Raw genomic sequence first — 24,587 nt, 5'->3', positions numbered from 1 at the left:
CTGGAAAGAAAAAAGAAGTGGTGGGGATCCGGGCCATGGTGGGAAAGATGCCTCCCATCTCCAGTTCGAAGCTTCAGCTGCCAGGGGACCTTGAACATCTCGGATGCCAACAACAGTATGGGAGGGAGAGAATGCATCATATTCAGAGGGGAGATGATGAGATGGGAAGAATAATTAAATCCTGCACATCCCTCCTGCCTCTCTGCACTTTCTCCCTCCGGTCCCTAGTGCCCAGCAGAGCCTTGCTGTTTGACTTTCCTCCCCAGCTACCCCTCTGGATTATCTAAGCCAAATATATCTGCAGCTGCACCGTCCTGGTTTGGGGGCAGCTGTGGGAAACTTTCTGAACCTTTGCTAAAGGCTCGGGCATCTTACCTGCAGCTTGAATAATCCCCAGAGCCTGAACCACTCCTGAACTTTCTGTGCATTCCCTCTTCTGCTTTAACTCTAATTCCCATTTGGGCTCTATTGGTGAATCCACACATTAAGACTTTCAGCTGGCCCTTGCTGAATGCCTGTGCAGGGTAAAACTCACACTCTAGGACAAACTCAGACACAGTCAGTGCTAAAGGAGGGTGAGACAGGAAAGCACGTGAGATATAGAATCAGAAAACCACAGGTTCAGTGCTGTATCTCTCTACTTACTAACTATGGGTCTTAGATGAGTCACCTCACTTCTCTGAGCCAGCAATTCCACCGTCTATAAAAGTAAAGCTCTTTGCCTCTATTTTGTAAGGTGAAGGTGATGAAATCAAGAGGGTTATGAAAATATCCCATAACAGGTGCTCAGTAAATGCAAATCATATCTTCAAAGGGCTCACGCCTGTTATTTAAAGTGACAGGATAGCTATAAAGCAAAAGACTACAAAAGGCAAATCATAATCAGAACCATGTAGGGCGTGTAGACAAGAGTGAGCGAGGTTGCCAGGGAAACTTGGAGTATTTTCCACTGGCCAGATCTGGGTAAAGCCTTAGGGAGTGAGAGGATTTGTCCCATTGGGAGGAGCTGGGTGGGCAAGATTGGGAGTGAGAATGTTTGCTCTGTCGGAGATCCAGGATGGAGTGAGGACAAGAAGGACAATGTCCCAGACAAGGAGGACACCCTAGGAAAAGGTGTGGCAGGAACAGATAGCATCCAGGGCATCCCAGGCTCCAAGGGGCATGATGAAGAATAATGGGAGGAACAAATGGGAGAGCAGGGTCTTTTTGTTGGACTTCCCTCAAGGAGGTGATTGGAGGTCATGGAGGATTTAAACAAGGGAGCGTAGACATCCCAGTTGCTCTTACAAAAGGCAATTCAAGATGGTAATTAAGAGATCAGGCTGTAGAGTTAGATGTATCTGGGTTGAGATGCTGACTCTGTGAATTAATAGCTATTTGATATTACAGATGTTACTTAACCCTTCTGGCCTGTTCCCTAATCTGTAGAGTGGACATGATGATAATAGCTTCCTCTTAGGGAAACTAAATGAGATAATATCTGTCAAGCATTCAGTAGTAGAATGTTTGGCAAAGAGGAGGCACTCAGTAATACTTTTTTTCCATTGGCATCCTACCCTTACTTCTAGTCTAAGTTAGGTCTCACTGTTAAATGTGCAGTCAGCACATTTACAATTGCTTATTCAGTGTCTAATTTGGTTAAGAGTCTGGGATATAGAATCACACTCCCTAAGTTCAATACTTGGCTCTGATATTTTGTAGCCATGTAGTGTTGAGCTAGTTATTTCATTTCTAAGCCTCTGTTTGCTTATCTGTGAAATGGGGATGGCAGCAGTAAACCACTTCAGAGGGCAGTCAAATGACTGAATACGAAACTAAGGCAAGCATGTGGCACATAGTCAATGCTCAGTCAACAATAGCCCTTGCTAATGCTGCCTTCAGCCCCTTGAGGGCAGACAGTGTCGCTGTTTTTTTTCCTGTGAAATCTCCAGTACACGGTGGAGATTGTGGATTGACTGACCACAGTGTAGAGGGTGAGTCTGAGTGGCTGAGGCCAAAGGAAAGGAACCTGTTAGGGGCTGTTACATTTAGTCTGTATGGTGATGTCTGAACTGGGGCATTAGAAATGAGAGAGAGAGAGAAGGGAGTTCCTGTAGAGCTGGAGCCAAGGACATTTAGTAACTCACTGCAAGGAGGGGCTGAGGAGGGGAGGGAGTCACAGGCCGCTCTGCATCTGCCTCCTGGCGTCCCTGAGAGGCTGGCGACCCCAGACATCAAAATAAGAGTGTCTTCTGCCAAGCTGTGAGGTGTGGTGGTTAAGACCACGGTCGCCAGTGGCGGAGTACGTGGGTTCAAATCCTCACTCCACCTCTCCCATGGCACAGCTCGGTCTTCTGAAACACGGGGATGCCAGTGTGCCAGGAATCAGACTGTGCTTTGCGAAGATTACGTGACTGGTTAGTGGTAAACACGCTAAGGGCTAGCTAATATTACTGTTGTGCTCCTGTGCCAGCGTTCCTGTGTGAAGATCAGGAACCAGATACCCACATCTTGTCTATGGTTGTAGGAAAAAAAAAAGGGGGAAAAATGCAAGCAACTTTGAAGAACACATATTATTGGGACCTGTACAGATCCTGCCTGGATGAAAATTACTAGTAAGAGATGTCACTGTGTTCTGCGAGCAAAATTAACTCGCCAGATCTCTGAAGGCTGCTCTCCTACAGGTTTGACAGTGTGAGTAATAGTTCAAGTGATGTCTTATCACGGTATTGAGGCCAGGGCAGAGGCTGGAGAGCTATCATTCCAGGCCCCCATACAGGTGCTGGTGTGATCTGTGAGCACGAAGATTTTGGGGGGGGGGCATCTCCTACAAAGACTCAGATGCTGTATTAATGTGCTGGGCGTGGGACCGGCCATGGAAGCAGAGGCCTGGAGGGAGGCCCAGGGGCCCAGTGATTGGAACTGGTGTCACATTTGAAATATGGAATCAATTAAACATGGCAGCTTCTGCCACCTCAAGAGGGAGAACATGGCACAGAGGTGAGGGCACATTGTGGGCATGTTGCAAAGTAGCTGGCGTAGCAATTTTCTAAATTGCGAGTGCCGGGAACTACTTTCAGCCTATCTTTGCCCATTTCCCATCTCATTTGCACTCCAGCCAATCTCCAACCAGGCTGTTTCTCGAAGGCCCCAAAGGTTCTTTTTTTGTTGCTTTACAAACATCCTTTCCTTTTTGCCAAAATTCTCCTTTGCCTCCACTTCACCTAGCTTTGCCTTCTGGTGTGTCGACATTCAGCTCAGATGTGGCCATTCTGACCTTGCAGAGGAATCAGGGTCCGTGCTCTGTGTGTCCAAAGGTTCCTGGTTCCTCTTCATCATAACACTGGTGATGCTCTGTGATACCTGTCTGTCTGGTTATCTCCCCGCTGCGTCATGTGCTACTTTCAGGTAGGGACTCTTCCACTTTTATAGACTCCAAATTTTGAAACCGTATCTAACATAGAGTGGAGTCTATTATGTTTAGATCTATTCCCCACTCAAGACATAAAATTTGGTCACATGATCTGACAGTGGGATGGACTCTTGAACACCAGTCTTGAGCCAGGAAGCATAAGTTGCACTGTTTGCAAAGCTACATCAAAAACAGAACAGAAGATGGAGAAGACACTTCTCCCCGAGGTGGATCTTGGTGAAAGTAGGGCTGGAGTTGAGCATCAAGGGTAGGTTGATCTTGGACAGATCCATGATCCTCCTCAAAGAGTTTGTTAGGATAGGACGAAACTGGTTTGTGCCAAAGATAATTGGTCTCAGATTTTCCCCTTTCCCTGATGGACCTGCTCTATCAGCCTCCAGCACCACTCTCTTCCCATCCTAAGGCCCGCAGTAAGATCCATGTATATAACAAGCACATTCTTCCTGCAAATTGGGGGTTCTAGACACATGTGAGGACAGAAACTTGGTATTTGGGGCCCTCCGATTGCCTTCTCAAGTCTCCATCCTTCTGTCCTCCCAGGATCAAACTCACTGTTACAATCTAAGTCAATATAGTATTAGATGATTATAAAAATCTCAGTAAAGTCATCACGTGCCTCTGATGTGGCAGCCAGTGTACTGGGTGTTTAACCTGCAGTGGCCTATTTAATCATTACAGAAGTTACACATTGAATGAATATTTATTTCACGTGTCCCTATTGTCCTGGAGCAGTAGAGACGCTATCCTGAAAAAAGACATTATGAATGCCTCTGCCTTCATAATGCTTTCATTCTCAGCAAGAGACAGGCCCCGAAGGAAATCAGCAAAATAGCAAAATATGTTGTGGCAGGGAAATAAGTGAGGGCCGCTGTGAAAATAATTGAAATGGTGTAAAACAATTAAAACAAAGAGGAACATTGGGATGTCAAGCTCAGATATAGTGGTCAGAGGAGGTGGCATTTCATTCGACACAGGAAAGGTGTGAGGGAGGGCAGCGTGTTCCAGGCAGAGCACATTCAAACCACTAGAGTAGTGGAAAAACTGGAAAGAGATCTGCACGGTTTCGGGGGGCCTGGGTGGGGTAGGGTTGCAGAGGAGAGCAGGAACCAGATCTTCTGTGGATAGGCATTCTTGTTGCTTTTCCACTGGCAACAAGATGTTCAGCAAAGTAGGGCTCTGATGAGTGTTGTTTTGTTCAGGGGCATTTTCTATGTGCCCCGACTTTGGGTGTTTAAATTCAGCGGGGCCACCCTCCTTCCAGGCAGTTCACACTCGCAGAAAGTTTCAGCTTCCCCTCTCCGGTTACTTCTCTCCCTGACTTCTCACGCCCCACCTCTTTTATTGCCTTCAGCTCATTTCCTGTATCTTCGTGGTTCCTGACTTGGTTTTTGCTTCTTTCTGTCTGTCTGTCTCCGTGCTGCGCTGAAAAGCAGGGACAGATCCACGTCTCACTTGGACTTACTTCTCTGCTCTGCCACCAGCACAGCCTCACTGCCCACTCTGACACCATCCATAATGGCACCGCAGAAACCAGCTCATTTAATCATCTTGGAACCCAGTCCCCAATTTCTAGCCAACACTTGTTAGCTCGTGGTTTGAGATCTGTAATTTGAAGGGGATTGGAATTTTACTAAGCAACCAGAGTTCTTGAAAATTTAAAAGGTGGATGAATTGGTAAAGAGGAATGTCAGGCAGCGGGTGACAATTACTCTTTAAAAGGAATCTGCCCCACCGCCCACTCATATTAGTCTGGTTTTCAAAGTCAGTATCCTTGTCTGTTGCCATAGAAGATGCTACTTGGGGAATTTCAGGGCACTTTCCTGTAATGGAAATGAGAAAGTCAAAAAGGAACACACCAGCTAATAATATTCCTTTTTGCCCTGGGATACTGTTCATGATTATTTCTCAGAAGTGATCTTTAATTGTTTCATCTAAAGAGTATGCATCTTTTTTCCCTCTGACTATCTCTTCATAGAGGTTTGTGAATTGGATCCGACTATTAGTACCACTTACTAATTTCCTCTGAGTCTTGCTGGCTGGAGCACTGGGCTTGGAACAACTTTTAATTTTGTTTTTAATTAAATTTCAGTTGTTTCAAATCACTCACTTTTAATGCCATTTCTTTGCAGCCCTCAGAAGCACCAGGACCTGTGTGTTCTTGTTTATGCACACGCACAATTTGATATGTGTATATCCATGGCACGGCTAAAGACTGACTCCTGGCTGAGGTCCAGAGCAAGAGCAGGCAATTAAGAAAATAGAAATGAGTCACAGAAAGAGCTTTTGTTTACACTGTTATATCCAGAACTAATATGTTATTTAAGCAGGAGCCTGGGTTATTGTGTTTGTTTTTGCCAAACTGTATTTGAACGAGGCTGCATTCTCTTGTATTTCACAATGGGATCATCAAATATATTTAGGTAGAAATAGTGTAAGAGTAGCTAACACTTATTAAGCATTTATTACATACCAGGTACTATTTTAAGTACTTTACGTGTATTACCTCATTTACATTAAAACTGAGTAATTTGAAACAACAGAAATTTAATTTACATATATTATCTTCCACATTCCTATGAGATTATTATCCACCATTTTATAGCTGAGGAACCAAGGCCCATTTAACTGGACCAGTTTGACTTGGTTAGTTGCCGGCAGGGCCACAGTGTGAATACTTGATCGCCCGGCTCCCTATGCCTGCCCTTAAACACTGTACCAGACACGCTGTCTGTAAAGAGACAGAAGGGCTGCATCATCTGAATGAACTTAACAACAGAAATGTAGAAAATTGTCTAGTCCTTTGCAAAAGTGAAATGATTTTAGTTCGACATTTGGTCTTTTTTTTAAATCTTTATTTTTGAGAGAGAGAGAGAGAGAGAGAGAGAGAGAGAGAGAGAGACTGAGCGTGAGTGGGGGAGGGGCAGAGAGAGAGGGAGACACAGAATCCGAAGCAGGCTCCAGGCTCCGAGCTGTCAGCACAGAGCCCGACGTGGGGCTCGAACTCACGAACCGTGAGATCATGACCTGAGCTGAAGTCGGATGCCCAACTGACTGTGCCACCCAGGCACCCCTTTACATTTGGTCTTTTATGTGACCTCTGCTAATGCCCATTCCTGTAAACTGTGAGGCTGCATTGTGGGGTCTGGTTTGGATTCACCAAATCATGGTTTGGGTATTTTACTGTGCTCTTTCAAATATTTAGCACTCCAGAAAGCACAATTAAGTTTGAGAGGAAACCACATAAACACGTGCCCGGTGTCCCACGAATCCCCGGGGTTAGCTAGCCTCGTTTGCTAATGTGAGTTCAGACTGAAACGGAACCTAACCGATTTTCTATCTCAGAAACTTCACATGTCTTATTTTCTTTGCAAGGAACATTATTTCACTGATATCACCACCCTCCCTCTTCCACCCCAAAACACACACACACACACACACACACACACACACACACACACACACACACTTAGGTACTCACAGCAGCCTGTTTCTTAATCCACGGCTCTTCTTTTTATTTGTAGTCATGTAAGTGTTGGTGCATTTACCTGTTCAATGCTCATCTACTCAACGTTGAGTGCACTCTCTACAGCCAAGTGCTATCTTTTTTTCTCCCTGCTAAATGTCCAGTTCTTACAACCAGGGCCGAGGTACGTATGGCACTCAATAAACATTTGTTGAATGTAAGGGTAAATACATTCAGACTTCAGTGCAATAACCAGCCTGCTGAGAAGCAAAGTGACAGTAAATGAAGCCCAACACCCAGACTCTGGACATCTGGACTCAGTCCCGGGTTGGTCATTAAATAGTTGTATGTTGGGGCGCCTGGGTGGCGCAGTCGGTTAAGCGTCCGACTTCAGCCAGGTCACGATCTCGCGGTCCGTGAGTTCGAGCCCCGCGTCAGGCTCTGGGCTGATGGCTCGGAGCCTGGAGCCTGTTTCCGATTCTGTGTCTCCCTCTCTCTCTGCCCCTCCCCCGTTCATGCTCTGTCTCTCTCTGTCCCAAAAATAAATAAAACGTTGAAAAAAAAAATTAAAAAAAAAAGTAGTTGTATGTAACTCAGGCAAGAAATGCCCTTACTGCTTTTCAGAGTCTTCATTTGTGCCGTGGGAATGATGAAAATTCCATAAAACATATGTGCCTATACAGTAGTACAATTGAATGCCAACCACTCTAAAAAATATTTGATATCCATTACCTTACTTATTCCTGACAATAATCCTAGAGGCAGTAACTATTATTTTCCTCTTTTTTTTTCTAATAAGGAAACTGAGTCCCAACAAGGGTGATAATAAATTTGCCTATACTCACACAGCTGCTGAAGAAGATCTGTCTGACTCCAAAATCTCCCAATATTTCTTGTTTGAGGATCAAGTGAGATATTGGTTGTAAAGGTGTCGCACAGCACCTTACATGCTAAACAAAAATTGCCTGCCGCTAAGGCTGATTAGTGAGTCTCTAGTGAAATTTGAAGTACCATTGAAGAGTGGGTTTGTAGAACTGTATGGTTTCTTTCTTTTCTTTCCATTTGGTAACATGTAGGGTAATGTTCTTCAAATAGAAAGCACCATTTCTCACTTCATCCATCCATCCACTCAGAATGTTTTCTGATCACCCACTAAGTGCCCAACACTGGGCTGAGAAACAGTAATTTGAAAATATGTTAGACATGGGTGGTCTCTCAGAAAGCGCACTCTGGGGGCGCCTGGGTGGCGCAGTCGGTTAAGCGTCCGACTTCAGCTCAGGTCACGATCTTGCGGTCCGTGAGTTCGAGCCCCGTGTCAGGCTCTGGGCTGATGGCTCAGAGCCTGCTTCCGATTCTGTGTCTCCTTCTCTCTCTGCCTCTCCCCCCTTAATGCTCTGTCTCTGTCTCAAAAATAAATAAACGTTAAAAAAAAATTAAAAAAAAAAAAAGAAAGCACACTCTGTCCTGCAGTGGATAAAATATCAGCATGCTCCAACCCTGGTCACATGGATGGGGAGGTACTAAGTAAGTGCGTGCCGAACTCACGTGGCATTAGCGGCGACACTGATGTAAGGTGATGTAAGGAGAGAGGTACAGAAGCCAGGGCATTCGGGGCAGAAGAAGGACATGTCACTTGCACGTGAGAGGACAAGGGAAAGAAGGGCGTGCCTTTGGCTGGACCTAGGAGGATAGGTATGGTGAGGAGGGTGTCCGGGATATGGGAACAACTTCTGTGAAGTCAAGGGAAGTGGACTAGGAAGGGAGGGAAGAATGGCTACATCTGGTCAACTGCTGCCGGCCCGTCATCCAGTGGCTCTTTCTGTTCCAAGGCAGGGAAAGCATAGTCCTTTGTTGCCACGGACAAAGAAAGAATGGGCACATTTTGGTTACCTACTATGTGTTGGACTCAATATTACAACTTTGTATATATTCTATCCTTTATTCCTCCCAAACCTTCTGAAGTAGCTGGTATTAATACTGGTGGTAGTGGTAATAATATCAGTAGTAATAATAGTAGCAGCAGCAACAGGATTGGATGAAGAAAATACTAAAGATGCCCTCTTTCATACTCCTAGTTCTGGTCTGTTGGGTGGATGACTTTTTTTGTGTATATCCTTCCAGAAATTTTACTACACACACACACACACACACACACACACACACACCCTGAATTGCTGTTTGTTTGTTTGATACCTGAGATAAGGTCCTACATATTCTTGCCCCCCCTTGCTTTCCTCATCAACCATGGATATCTCAATGTGCCTTTATACACAGGAGTTATGTGGCAGGTACTGTCATCCCCATTTGATGGAATAGGAACCCGTAGGCTCACAAGGTCAGGTAATGGGCAGAAGCCGGCTAATAAATGGCAGGATTGGGCTCCCACCCATCCTATCTGGCTCCGGAGCCTGGCTCCCTCAAGCCCCACATCTCCCTCTGGGAACAGATTGAAATAACTCACCCTTCACATGTCATATACCAGAAATGTGGGTCTCCGCCATCCTGTGGCCTGTTGAAGCCTCAAGACCTTCCTTCAGCCCTCAAAATCTTATCCTTTCTCTCTTTATCTTTCCCATAATTCATAGCAGGGTTTGGCTGGCGGAGGGCTCATGGCAGTGAACATTACGGTGTGGCTAAGCCGCACATTTCCTTTGTTATCGTGCTCCAGGTACCAATATTATATATCTAGGCAGCTGTTCTCATCTGTGCCAGACAGTGAAATCTGTTCCATCAACATGACTGTTAAAGCCTCAACATTTTTGGAAGCTTTATCCTATGTAGTCCTTTGTAGCCTCATAAAACAATTAGATTTAGGCTTCGCATTAATGTGAATTATTGTCCAGTTTCCAGAAAATATCTTCTGGAAATGCCATGAGGATGTATTACATGTCTTCGGAGATAGTAAGTATTGAATTACAATATTATGTCACCTTCTCCTGCCATTTCTCTCTCACACACTCTCAACATGGTCTGATTTATGTTTCAGCCACCCCCATGGGAAGCTGAGTACTTAGAGAAATAACCAGAGATGAATATTGACAGAAGCCAAATACATACACACACATTCACACACATGCATGTATGCACACATGCATGTATATGTGTGTGTGTGTGCACACACACACTTATAACAGGGAGAAGAATGGGAAGGAGGCAGCCTGGTATTAGAGACAGAGCTCTGTAATGAGTTCTAGTTTGGAATTATCAACTTTCTTGCTGTGTAACTGAGGACATATACCTTTAACCTCCTTCGGCTGGAGTCTTCTTGTCTGTGAAATGGGGCTAAAAGTAACACCTGCCCTCCAGAATTATTTCTGGGATCAATTAGATTAACAACAGCCGCAGCAGCAAAATCTCCCATTTGGTAAGCACATCTAAGAAGCCAGGTATACACGCGGTCGCATTTAATATTCCTGTGAATGCTGCCGGGTAAGTGGTATGCATTCCCTTTTTGATGAGGAAGCTGAGAAAAAAAAAATATAAAGCATTTCCTGAGGTCATTCAAATAATAAGTGGTGAGGGCACTTGTTGAATCCAGGTTTGCCAGTTCTGAGGTCTGAGACCTTGTGCTTTTCCCACTGAATTTATTTCTAGACAAAAGTGAAGAGAATAGAAGGCCAGAGACCTAGAGAGGGAGGGACACATGCACACACACCGACAGTGAGAGACACCAAAGCAGGCAGGTGCTTGGGCCTAATTTGGTCGGTTGGCATCGAACCCGCAGTGTAGTAATGAAACAGATCCGGGAGGAATTGCTAATATGGTTATTCTTAGCGCTCGCAGTTGTGAGCCATCTTTGCCAAACAGCCCCTGACGTTTGTGCAGGCTCTTTGGGAGAGGCAGAAAGAAGGGTGTGCCATAGAAAGGGGTACATCACCGAAGCAGGGGGAGCAGGGCAGGTAAGCCACAAAGTTAGGCTGGTGAATCTGGAAAGCCACATGATCCGTTCATTCATTTGTTCATTCCATCAGCCAGTCCTATCTCAACCACACATAGTATTTTCATGATGGTTTTATTGAAACTAATATGTTCAGGGCATTCTTCTCAGCCCTCTACACTTCACTCCTGCCACACACCTTAAAGTTGTAACCCTCATTTCCTGTCTTACCCAGTTCACCCCAGGATATTGTGAAAATTGGAGGTGCTACTGGGACAAGCCATGGCTCAGCACAGGGAAATGGGCTCCTTGGTTGGGCAGGCAGGAGAAAGGTGCACATTGGTTTTAAAAATGAAACTATTGGGGTGCCTGGGTGACTCAGCCGGTTAAGCATCAGATTTCAGCTCAGGTCATAGTCTCATGGCTTGTGGGTTCGAGCCCCACATCGGAATCTGTGCTGACAGCTCAGAGCCTGGAGCCTACTTCAAATTCTGTCTCTCTTCTGCCCCTTCCTTGCTTATGCTTTCTCTCTCTCTCTCTCTCTCTCCATCAAAAATAAACATTAAAAAATAACTAAATAAAATAAAAATGAAACTATTGTCTATGTCCTGGGCATAACCACCATGGAGCACAACTCCAGAGGGTACCATCTACATAGGGTCCAATTATTCATAGAATTATCATTTTATTTAATGGTCATAGAATCTCTATGAAGTAAGCATTTCCATTGTGCAGATAAGGAAACAGAGAAGACTTAACCAAGATCAAATGATCTGTTCCGGGGCCACCCAGCAGGTCAGTAGCTGGACTAGGATTTAAACCATACCTGTTTCACCCTGTAGTCTAGCCCTTGCCTCCCATCTGAACTCCTGTCTTACTTGAGCAGCTGATAAAGAAGGAAATTTTTGAACACAGTGGGCCCCTTTTCTGTACTTTCACTTTCCAAGGTTGAAGTTACGTGCAGTCAATCACAGTCCAAAAGCAGATGATACATCAGAAGGTCAGTAGTAGCCTAATGCCATGTCACGTGTCTGTGTTTATTTACCTTACACCATCTCATCACGTGAGCATTTTATCCACTCACATCATCACAAGAAGAGTGAGTACAGTAAGGTGAGATATTTAGAGAGGGATAAATTTTATTACAGTACATTATTACTGTTCTGTTTTATTATTAGTTATTGTTAATCTCTTACTCTGCCTAGTGTATAAATTAAATTTTATCTTAAATATGTATGTATATGAAAAAACATAGTATATGCAGAGTTTGGTATCATCTGTGGTATCAGGCATCCACAGGGGGCCTTGGAATGTATCCCTTATGCACAATAGGGTGCTACTGTGTTAGCAAATCAGAGCCAGAGGACCCTTGAGTTTTGGGAGCAACTGTCCACCATGTTCATTCAAGAAGCACTGATCTTAGATAAAAAAGAATTCCAACATTGAGATTGGGCTTGATGCATATATCCCCAGTGAAGTCATCAAGAAAGTTTAAAAAAAAAAAAAAAAGGAAGAAAAGGAAGGAAAAAAATAAATTCTTAAATTAAAAGCAAACGGTTGCCTTCAATCAAATGGTTGTCTTCAATCTTTAATCCCAGTTCTTTAAAAAAATAAATAACCTAAAGGAAAACAGGAAGCATTTTTCATGACTTTGTTCTTTTCAAACCTTGCTGCCTAGCTTGGTACCAAATTGTTATATCCATGGAGAGAAAAATAATTTTTTTTTGAAATTTCAACTCTTCAAACCTCTTTTGTCCAGACTCAGACACCCCTAACTCAACTTTGAAGCAAGGCCAGTGGTACATAAAGTCATGTGGAATTTGGTGGCAATCTCTTTTAGGCAGACTTTGATGACAATTTGAAGTGAGAAATACAGAAAACAGAAACACAATTGCCTGGAGACAATCAAGCAAAACTCCATTTGGGGAAAGAAAACCAGGCTTTCATGCAGCTTTGTTTGGAAATAACTCTTTTTCGAACATAGAACACTCAAAATACCAGTAGCCTGTCCATCTCCATGGTTCCTTTAAAGGGATGTTTGGTGATGAGTTCTTTGATGTTCTTCCATGAATGGACCTCTCAAAGTTATTACCATTTCACACTCCCAGTGAGGGAGCTTTAGCCTTGAGACAGCTCACCGTCATGGGATCTATTCTTGGTTGTCAGTGTGGAATACTGGGACAAACTCTTAGTACTTGGGTCACCGCACTTGGGCTCTGGCCCATTCCCAACGCTTTCCAGCTCTGTGTCCCTGGGAAAGTCTGTTCCTTTCTCTGATCCTCACCTCCCTTGTGCTAGTTGTAGATATTTCACTAATCCCAGTGAGATCTTAGGCACATCCCTTTTCTTTCTTTTTTTTTAATTTTTTTTTTTTACATTTTACTTATTTTTGAAAGACAGAGACAGAGAGTGAGTGGGGAAGGAGCAGAGAGAGAAGGAGACACAGAATCCAAAGCAGACTCCAGGACAGAGCCTGTCACCACAGAGCCTGATGCAGGGGCTTGAACCCACAAACCATGAGATCATGACTTGAGCCAAAGTTGGACACTAAACCAACTGAGCCACCCAGGTGCCCCTATCCCTTGCTTTTCTTAACCCTAAGTTTATCTGTAACTGTAGCATCCATTCTCAGTGAGGATAATAATACCTCCAAAGACATTAAAATTGATTCTGGGGGCAGGAGGACCTCCTTTTACTCTTTTTTATGTACATCAAAAGCATAGTACATACTCATACATACAGAGTATATCTGTGGTATTAAAACTTCATGAGTTGGGAGTGGTTGAGGAAAAGTGTGTTGAAAAAGGTTCCTTAGCAGGTGATAATGAAAAAAGGAACTCAAAATTTTCTAACCCTCTTTAAAATTAAATATGTAACTTAGCTTCATAAAATTATGCTCTATTGTGTGATTGTTCTAAGACAATTCTAATTTTAACCAAGTTTCTATCTTCTTCAGAGATTTTTAAAAAATTAGTATTTGAACAAAAAGAAAGAGGCCAGCCCTTTTTAAAATAGCCAGTGGAACTTCTTCTCCATGTTTTCTTAGTTTTCTTCTCTGTCATTTGCATCTCATTCACATACTTCAGCGGGATTGAATATTCATTATAGTCTGGCTGCCACTCCTTGTCCATCCAATGATGTTCAAGTGTTTGGAAGCAGGTCAGGTAGCAGACTGGGCATCTGTGGAATGGATGGAAATAGCTTAGCGTAGCTCAGACTAGGGTGTTTCCACTATTGGTTTCCTTTGTAATGCTATGCATTATATTTTATGCATTTGAGAACTTTATTCTGGAAAGTGATACAGAGGAATCTGTGACAAAAATAAAGGTTAATAAATGGGGCAAATGCAAATGTTAAGAGGCAGTTGTTGTGAGGGGCATCTGGGTGGCTCAGTCGGTTGAGTGTCTGACTTCCGCTCAGGTCATAATCTTGCAGTCCGTGAGTTTGAGCCCCATGTCAGGCTCTGTCCTGACAGCTCAGAGCCTGGAGCCTGCCTCCAATTCTGTGTCTCCCTCTCTCTCTGCCCCTTCCCCCTTCCCTCCCTACTCCCCCCTCTCAAAACTAAATAAACATCGAAAAAAATTTTAAAGAGGTAGTTGTCATATAAGACAGAGATAGTACAATAGTTGCCAGGACTGCTATAACACAGTACCAAAGACTGCATGGCTTAAACAACAGAAATTTATTTCCCCATAGTTCTCGAGGCCAGAAGTTGATATCAAGTTATTGGCCAAAAGGTCCTGTTCTGAGGATGTCTCTCCTTGGCCTGTAGATGGCCAGCTTTTCCCTGGGTCTTCACATGGTCGTCCTTCTGTGTTTGTGGCCTCGTCTCCTCTTCTTATAAAGACATCAGTCCTACTGGATTAGGGCCCCAACCTAATGACCTCATTTAACCTCTTTAAAGACCCCAGCCCCCAATACAAGGATACTCAGAGGTACGGGGCGTTAGGACTTTCAACATGTGAAATTTGGGGACGCCATAGATCAGCCCATGACACATAGAACGTACAGAGGAATAGGTTGACGTTGATGCCAGGCGAGGGGGAAGAATGCAACAGAAGGGAAGAGAGCTGGAAGAAGACCAGGAGGCGACAGCACAGAGAAACGTGGCTGATGCATCTAACCCCCCGTTTGCAGAGTTTGGTCACTCACTCCTGAAATGGCTTTAAGTCAATGACAAGTGGTGGAATGTATTCAAGCCTAACTTGGGTCTCTCTGGACAGGGGAGAGAGGTGGGTGTGGGTGCACTCTTCATGGGTCTGTTGAGCTGAAGGTGGGTGGCTCACTTCTTCATCTTGTTTTTTGTTTTTGTTTTTGTTTTCTTATCCTATGCTCCCCAAAGACGTTTTCTCCCAAGTCTGAGACCCTGACAGATGAGATCATCATGGGAATGAATACATGCTGTAACATCAGGAAAGAAACCTTTAATTATTTTGTACCCAAAGAATGAGAAGGGGGAAAAAAAAGAGCCATGTACTTTTGGCCAGAAAATTCCCTGAGCTTCATTTGTGAAGACCACCTTTCCACCATACAACCTTTCCTTTCCCTGCTTCTCATTCACCACTGTGACCAGAGCCTTCTTTTGAAATTTTCTATCCATGGTTCTCAGAGGTCTGTCTCATGATTCGAGGTATAATGAAAGGGATTTGCAGCTGCCGTCCGGCTCGCCAGGCAATTTTGTCTGGTGATACCTCCTTCCGTGGTATTTTTAGTTCTCATCTGTAGCTTTCTGTTTCTTTAGGGGCCGATATGCCTCTGGCTTTTCATAGAACACTACCGAGTGGCCTGAGCTCCCCAGCTCACCTCTGATCTATGCTGCACAATTACAGAAGCAGGCTTATAATCAATGTAATTGAAGATCAGAGTTAATGAGGACCTCCGTGCCCGTTCAGTCCCCTGAGCAACGCTGAGCTTCAGATGCTAGATAAGGAAACGATTGGGCTGAACTGAAAATCCATTTGGCTAATTAGATGATGTATATTCCCACAAGCCAGTGGGAGAAAAAAAAATATATATATATATTTAAAAATAAGGAAACATGACATTTTGAAGATGAGATTTTGGCAAAGATTCATTCCAGAGTCACTGCTCTGGGGAGATTGATTTGAGCACAAAGAGGATTCTCAGAGCGCCCAGAAAAATGGGGGTACTTTTGGTCCAAAGCCAAGAAAATAAAACAGGGTCCATTGGAAAACTAGAGATGTGTGAGACACACAGAAAAATGCATTTCTATTCCTTTTCTATATATCTGTTCTCAAAGTAATGCTAGAACTTACCCAGAGAGAGCTGCTTGCCACTCTTTGGCCTCACTGTGCGTGTTTGCATGCATTCTCTCTCTCTCTCTCTCTCTCTCTCTCTCTCTCTCTCTCTCTCTCTTTCTCTCCTCTTAGTCTCTCTCACACATACACACTCCCCAACATCTTCTGAACCTCCACTATACCCTAAGCACTGTGGTGATTGCAGAGTTAGATAAGGCATAGTCTCTACTTTCAAGAAATGTACAATCTAGATGGGAGAATAAGGAAGAGGAATTTTTTTTAAAAAAAATCCTGCTTTGCCTTAGATTTGCTATTTCTGAACTCCCTTCCTGGACTATAAGCTCTCTGTAGACAGATGCCATATTTTACTCATCCAGAGGATGAGACAGGGCCCAGCACATGGTAGGTGATTTATTTGTTAAATGAATAAATATATGGATGAATGAGTAAACCTATAATATGGCATATATAGCTTCCAGTTGAGTAGAATGCCTTGTATGTATGAGAGAGATCTTAATCTCCTCTTAAGGAGCATAAGGCAGATCTGAAGGTGAGCCTTGAGGGGCAGATGCCACCTCAACTTTTGCCAAGTTTGTTCTCCTTGGTATCCTTCGAAATCTAGCTTAAAGGCCAACTCTTCAATGATTCCTCTACAACACCCTTTTTTCCTTCCACTTATCCTCAAAGATGCCCATCCTTGTCATGCAGTTCTCCCAACACTCTAGGAGGTATTGTATCCATCTGTGCACACATTTGATCTCCCTTGCTAATCTGTAATTTTCTTGACAGATTCTGTCCATTTACCTTTCTTGGTATCCATTTCTTATGCAAGGAGGGGCTTAATAAATGTTGGTTAAATGAACACATGGATTAAGTCTTGAAATTACATTTTGTGCAGTTACTTCCTTTCACTATCTGATGTGACATCTCCCTGCCACATGTCCTTCCTCCTTCACACTGAACCCCTCCAGCATCTCTACTTTAATCATCTACATCACAAGTCCATGGGGCAAATGAGAACTCAAGAACCTTGATTGATTTGGGACGAGGGAGACACTGAAGGGCTCATCTTGTATTCTGGCTCTCACAGGATAAAAACAAAAAACAAACAAAAACCCTTTGGGATCCATGTGGAGGCATTCCTGCTTCACAATCCCATGCTGAAGTTAGTTGAAATTCCTTCCAGTCAAGCATGGGACTGTGATTTCATTAATTCATTCAACAGACATTCTCCAAACTCCTAATATATGCCAGGCATTCTGCTGAGGGCTGCATTGATAAGGACTAATGAGTCATGACCTCTTCCCTGTACGAAATCACTGTCAATCAGAAAAGGCAAAAGACTTCCAGCACTCTAGGATACAATCTACAGAGGGATGCATAGACTATCAGAGGAGAAATGAAATCATGGAAGAGGGAAACTCTGCCTAATACTGAATCAAAGCCCCAGCTCTCATGCCAGCCTGGAATAATGGGTATGTCCCAGCTTTGGATGCTGAAATACCTAGAGTCACTTTCTACTTGGGCCACTTATTACTTATAATTTCAGGTAACTTAGTTTCTCTCTGAACTTGTGCTGTCCTTCTGTCAAATGGGGGGAATACATACCCCCATAGGTCTGTTGTAAGACTTAAGTGAACAGGATGTGTAACACACTCATTCAAAGGATAGTAACTTCCTTCTGCCATTAAACCAACAGTATAGGGGCATCTGGGTGGCTCAGTCGGTTAAGCGTCGACTTCAGCCCAGGTCATGATCTCACCATTTGTGGGTTCGAGCCCCACATCGGGCTCTGTGCTGACAGCTCGGAGCCTGGAGCCTGCTTAAGATTCTGTGTCTCCCTCTCTCTCTGCCCCCCGCCCCCCACTCATGCTCTCTCTCTGTGTCTCAAAAATAAATAAACATTAAAACAACAACAACAGTATACTTTGGTAGAGTACCTTTTTAAAGAAGTTGAAGATAACCTGCTTTTGAGTCATTGTCTTTCAAAGAGACTCTTATTTCCCCATATTTAAGAGAGATCTGATAAACCAGTATTGGATTTGGAGCGTCCAGGTTTATAAGAAATTCAAATAAAAACTAAAATCACTCTTGTTAGTTGAGATTTCACAATGTGCTAGGGACATCACATATTGTAGTGGATGTACTAATGCCATGACCAAATCTGTCATTAGAACATAGGCACTATTCCCCCAGCTTCCAGGAATGTTGGTGGCTGACAACTTGCTCTGAGCCTTTCTTGGAGAAATGTCCTTCATGGAAAAGGACCACTTCATCCAAGTCCGTGCCCCTCCCCCAAAGATAGCCCGCAGCCTATGACTGGTTAAAGTGAGGGTACAAAGGCCTGATACATTGTCTTGATTCGGGACAACTGTGAAGGACCATCCCAGCCCCAGAACGTCCCGCTGGGATCAGCCCTGGGGTCTTTGCTGCAACGGCATCACTATTTGACTTCTCCCTCTGCTCACTCTCAATGCCATTTGGTCATTTCCTTACAAGCAGCACCCAGTAAACCTCCTGCATGTCAGTCTTTGCCTTTGAGCCTCATTTCTGGTAAACCAGACCTAAGATACATGCATTGTCTCATTTAGTCTTTATATCAACCCTATGAAGGAGAAATTAGGAACCACATTTTTCATGTGAGGTGATGGAGGATTTGCCCAGGTTTACAGTTTGTAAGTAGCAGAGTGAAGATCTGAATCCACGGATTGCTGACTCTATTCTCTGTATGGCTGCACCGTGTAGTTTCCCTGAAGTAGTGGGATTAGCCAAACTCAGCCCTGGGACACAATTCAATATCCATCCCTCAGTCTTTAGTGAGAATAAATACAAGAATTACCCATTTAAACAGCATGACTGTGCTTTTTAAAAGAAAAATCTGTGGTTGATACTGATGTTCGGTGCCTTGCACAGGGACCCATGTGACATGTTTCTGCTCGGGCTTAGTTCCAGAGGGGAAAATATGGCTTTGCAGATAGATTTGCATATCTTTCCTTGCCAGAAATTTGAAATATGGAATCCAGCAGACTCTTTTCTTTCTTTTCCTTTTTTTTTTTTTTCCTTTAGCTGCCAAGGATTCTAAGGCCGACTTCAAATGTGGTCATTTCCTTATCTCTGAGCCTGATGCTATCTATCCCTTATGGTTTTCTCATAGAATCCCTCTTTCATCATCACCCCAAATCACATTGTCCACTGTACTTCTACTGAAGAACTCATTCTATAAGATGATAGAAATCATATCCTCTGTGTGAGTTAGAGAGGATAACGTTGCCTGCCATGCCCTCAGGGAATCGTAGATCCTCGAGGCATTCAGGTATGGTCTGATGTGATCCTGCGTCCCTGGCCATTGCCCATTGGACCACAGCTGGACACCAGGGCCGAGAGGAGCACAATCATTGCAGTCAGCCAGCAAGGTCTTTTGTGACCTGGCAGAGAGGTTCTCGCTAAACCCAAATGATGCCAGTAACTGGGTCCCTCTTTGGAAAATTTAAATTGCATACATGGAAAGCTTTTGTTGGTTGATCGTGAGGTAGAGGGAAGCAAATGCAGGGAAAGAAGCTGAGTCATGTTAATTGTGAAACAATTTAAGATCTCCTGCTGCTGAGGTCTGTAGATCTGTTATAAATCTAGAACTGCTCTCCAAGTCCAGCGTGGTGGAGCTTGGTCCTACTTGAACTTTTTGGTTTTTCTTTCCCCCTATGAAATTCGACCTGTGCTGTATTTTTTTTTTAATGGAAATTTTATCTATGTTTTCTTTTTTTCATTTATTAAGTTTCTTTTTAATTTTAATTTCAGTATAGTTAACATACACTGTTCTGTTAGTTTCAGTTGTACAATATAGTGAGTGATTCAGCACTTCCATGCATGACTAAGTGCTCATCATGATAAGGGTACTCTTAATCTCCATCACTTATGTCACCCACCATTTCCCTTCTGATTACCATCAGTTTGTTCTCGATAGGTGAGAGTTTCTTGTTTTTCTCTCTCTCTTTTTCTTTGTTGGTTTTGTTTCTTAAATTCCACATACGAGTGAAGTCATACGGTATTTGTCTCTCTCTGACTTATTTCACTTAGCGTTATATTCTCCTCCTCCATCCATGTCATTGCAAATGGCAAGATATCATTCTTTTTTATGTCTGAGTAATATTCCATCGTATATTATATACCACATTTTTAAAAGTTTATTCTTATTTATTTTGAGAGAAAGAGAGAGAGAGAGCTCATGGCAGGGCAGAGAGAGAGAGAGAGAGAGAGAGAGAGAGTGAGAGAGAGAGAGAATCTCAAGAAGTCTCCACACTGTCAGCATGAAACCTGATACGGGGCTCAAACTCATGGGGCATGAGATCGTGACTTGAGCTGAAATCAAGAGTCGGATTCTTAACCGACTGAGCCACCCTTGTGGCCCTACCAACACATCTTAGTTATCCATTCATCTATGGATGGACACTTGGGCTGCTTCCATAGTTAGACTTTTGCCAATAACGTTGCAATAAATATCAGGGTGAACATATCCCTTTGAATTAGTGTTTTTTGTATTCTTTGGATAAATACACAGTAGTGTGATTGCTGAATCATAAGGTAATTTTATTTTTAACTGTTTGAGGACACTCCATACTGCTCCATACTGTTTTCCAGAGTGGCTGCACCAGTTTGCATTCCAACAGTATAAGAGGGTTCCCGTATCTCCATATCCTTTCCAACACTTGTTGTTTCTTGTGTTGACTTTAGCCATTCTGACTGGTGTAAGGTGAAAACTCACCATAGTTTTGATTTGCATTTTCCTGATGATGAGGGATATTGAGCATCTTTTCATGTGTCTGTTGCCTATTTGTATGTCTTCTTTGGAAAAATGTCTGTTCATGTCTTCTGCCCATTTTTAAATTAGATTATTCATTTTTTGGTGTTGAGTTATATAAGTTCTTTATATATTTTGGATACTGACCCTTTATTGGATATGTCATTTGCCAATATGTTTTCCCATTCAGTAGGTTGCCTTTTAGTTTCGTTGATTTTTTTCCTTTGTTGTGCAGAAGCTGTTTATTTTGATGTAGCCCCGATAGTTTATTTTTGCTTTTATTTCTTTTGCCTCAGGAGACATATCTAGAAAAACATTGCTACAGCTGATGCCAGAGAAATTACTATCTGTGCTCTCTTCTAAGATTTTTATGGTTTCAGGTCTCATATTTTGGTCTTCAATCCATTTTTAGTTTATTTTTGTGTATCGTGTAAAAAAGTGGGCCAGTTTCATGCTTCTGCATGTAGCTGTCCAGTTTTTCCAATATCATTTGTTGAAGAAGCTGCCTTTTTCCCATTGTATATTCTTTCCCCCTTTGTCAAAGATTAATTGACCGTATAATTGCGGGTTTATATCTGGGTTTTCAGTTCTGTGCTATTGGTCCATATGTCTGTTTTCATGCCGGTACCATATGGTTTTGATTACTAAAGCTTTGTAATATAAGTTGAAGTCTGGCGTTGTGATGACTCCAGTTTTGTTTGTCTTTTTCACCATTGCTTTGGCATGGGTCTTTTGTGCTTCCATACAGATTTTAGGGTTATTCTTCCAGTTCTGCGAAAAATGCTGTTGGTATTTTGATTGGGATTACATTAAATCTGTAGAATAATAGACACTTTAACAATATTTGTTCTTCCAACACATGAACATGGACTGTCTTTCCATTTCTTTGTATCATCTTGAATTTCTTTCATTAATGTTTTAGAGTTTTCAGGATATGGGTCTTTCCCCTCTTTTATTAAGTTTATTTGCAGATCTTTTATTGGTTGGGGTGCAATTATAAATGGGATTGCTTTCTTAATTTCATTTTCTGCTGCTTCGTTATCAGTGTATAGGAATGGAACAGATTTCAGTATATTGATTTTGTATCCTGTGACTTCACTGAATTCATTTATGAGTTCCCGTAGTTTTTTGGTGGAATATTTTTAGGATTTTCTGTATATAGTATCATGTCATCTGTAAATAGTAAAACTCTTACTTCCTCCTTGCCAATTTGAATGCCTTTTATTCCTTCTTGTTGTCTAATGATGTGAGACACCTTTGCTCTATTTTTATATGTATACACTCACCACATATACCCAATATGCAGCCACCCTGAACAGGCTTCTGTTCCCTGCTCCCAAAGAATATGTGTGTGTGTGTGTGTGTGTTTACTTATGTATATGTGTGTATGTGTATGTATGCATTCAGGTATGTATGTATGCCAGTGTAGAGGTATATGTATTTGTGTGCACCTGTATACGTTAAAAGGAATATTTTAGAGCATAGATTGCAAAGCTAGAGTCTTTTGTTGGACCTACACAAGTTTTTTAAGAACAAATTTAAGTCATTATTGCCAAATTGCTTGATTACAATTAAAATCTGAATTTTTGGACTCTGCCTGAAGAAAACCTGACATTCTTGGACTACTGGCTCATAGACCCATTTTGGCAAGAGTTGGCTGGAGTGGGCCTGCAGCTACTCCAGTCTGATAGAACTCGAACTGTCAGTTCACCCCAAACTCCATTGTTCCCCAACATTAAGGCATTTTCCATTGCACAAGTGTGGCTTTTTTTCTTAGACGTGCTACCGATTTCTTTGAATTTCTCTTTTTCCCCCACCTCCCTCTCTAATTGTGGGTTTATATCTGGGTTTTCTATTCTGTACTCTCTCTATTCCCTCTCTCTTTCTCATCCTAATAGAATAAAAAACAAAATCTAGGCCAGAAGGCCAAGAAGCTACTCTGCTAGTCTCTCCCATTAATATCACACACCTGGCCCCTGTGGGCATTAATGACCCCTTTTCAGCGGGGGGGGGGGGGGGAGGTGCCTGAGTGACAGGGACGTTAGTACTTTTTTTTTTTTTTTTGCTTTTAAATTTTAATGTTTAAGGATTCTTTACTAGGACAAGTCAGGCCCTGGCTAAGCATAGCATTTTGTCTACATTAATTTATTCCATTTTTCTAACAATGAGGTGGGTTCCATTAATATTCCTATTTACAGATGATGTAACCAAGGCCCAGAGGCATTGAGTGCCTTTCCCAAAGTCAATGGCAGGTAAGGGTAGATTCTTGATTTGTACCTAAGTCTCTATGAGTTCTCAGGGCCCAACTCCTAACCACTAGGCTGAACTGTCTCTGTGTCTGATTTGTGTGTCTCTACTGGCTGCTTATATTGTGACAAGCACGCTATAAATGCTCTGTAAATGCTGGTGGTCAAGTAAGAACAGGGTCCTGGGGTGGGGAGATGGCTTGTATGTACCTGTCTGTGTTCTCGGCCTGCAGCATCAACAGCAGGACACATCTATGTCTGTATCCTAAAAGCAGGGAGAAAGTAGCTGTCTTTCTCTCTGTTCACCTGCAGGGAGCAGCTTTGTGGTGAGTGAAGGGAGCTACCTGGATGTCTCAGACTGGTTAAACCCGGCCAAGCTGTCCCTGTATTACCAGATCAACGCCACCTCCCCATGGGTGAGAGACCTCTGCGGACAGAGGACGACAGATGCCTGTGAGCAGCTCTGCGACCCAGACACTGGTGAGCCATGGGTTAGGCTGGGGATAGAGGGAGGGAGGATATGGGCCAAAAGATGGTCTACACCCCTTCTACCTGAAGAATCATGGCTCTTGAGCCATTGACAAGGGATTTTACATGAAGGCCCATCAGTTCCATTGGCCATTAAACTATACGCTGCCATCACCTGGCAAGGGAGAAAGTTCCATAAAACCATAGAATCCCAGAAGGAGAAAGGACCACAGACAACATCTGGTCCAATTTCAAAGCAAGGTGTCTGAACATCATCTAGCATCCCTGAGCTCAGATCCTATCTACCCCTTACCAGCTGGATGTTCTTTGTCATTTTTTCCAGCTTTACTGAAATGAAATTGACATATAACATTGTATAAGTTTAAGGTGAACAATGCCATGATTTAATAATGCACATATATACCGTGAAATGATTACCACCTTCAGACTCACTAACACCCCCGTCACTTCATATACCATTCTTTTTGCGGTGATAACTTTTGTGTAGCAACTTTCAAGTATATAAAACCACCTTAACTGTTCACTATGTTGTACATTAGATAGATCCCCATGTTCTTAAGTGGGGAGATATTGATCATAGGGTACACACTAGCTGGGTGTTCTTTAGAAAGATACTTCCTCTCTCTGAGTACCAGAGAATGAAAACAGCATCTAACCCACAAGACTGTTGTTAGGATTAAATGAGATAATACATGGAAAGCCCCTCGTAAATTCATTTACTCATTCATTCCACAGGGCAGACATCTTCCTAGGCATTGAAGATATAGCAGTGAACAAAATAGGTGTAATCTCTGGCCTAGTTAAGTTTATATTCCAAGGATACATTAAATCTGCACTAACAAGGTAGCCACTAGCCGCACGTCGCTATTTAAATTAAGTGGAATTAAATAAAGCAAGCATTCATTTCCCCAGTCACATTAGCCATATTTCAAGCTACGTGTGACTAATGGCTACCTCTTGGACAACTCAGATGTAGAACATTACCACCCCTGCAGAAAGTTCTGTTGGACAGTGCTACAACAGACAAACAGGAAAATATATGTGCTC

General features: G+C 42.9%; 1 protein-coding gene across 1 annotated transcript in view; it reads left to right on the top strand.

Moving 5' to 3' along the window:
- ASTN2 (astrotactin 2) overlaps positions 1–24,587 on the top strand; it is a 754,139-nt gene that overhangs the window by 239,683 nt on the left and 489,869 nt on the right. The window contains exon 6 of the mRNA XM_032595525.1: positions 23,364–23,531. Within this exon, the coding sequence (XP_032451416.1) occupies positions 23,364–23,531 (168 nt within the window). The remainder of the gene's footprint in view (positions 1–23,363; positions 23,532–24,587) is intronic.

This window comes from Lynx canadensis, chromosome D4 (assembly GCF_007474595.2).
Source record: "Lynx canadensis isolate LIC74 chromosome D4, mLynCan4.pri.v2, whole genome shotgun sequence".
Lineage (NCBI taxonomy): Eukaryota > Metazoa > Chordata > Mammalia > Carnivora > Felidae > Lynx > Lynx canadensis.
This window is presented reverse-complemented; position numbering and strand designations above follow the sequence as displayed.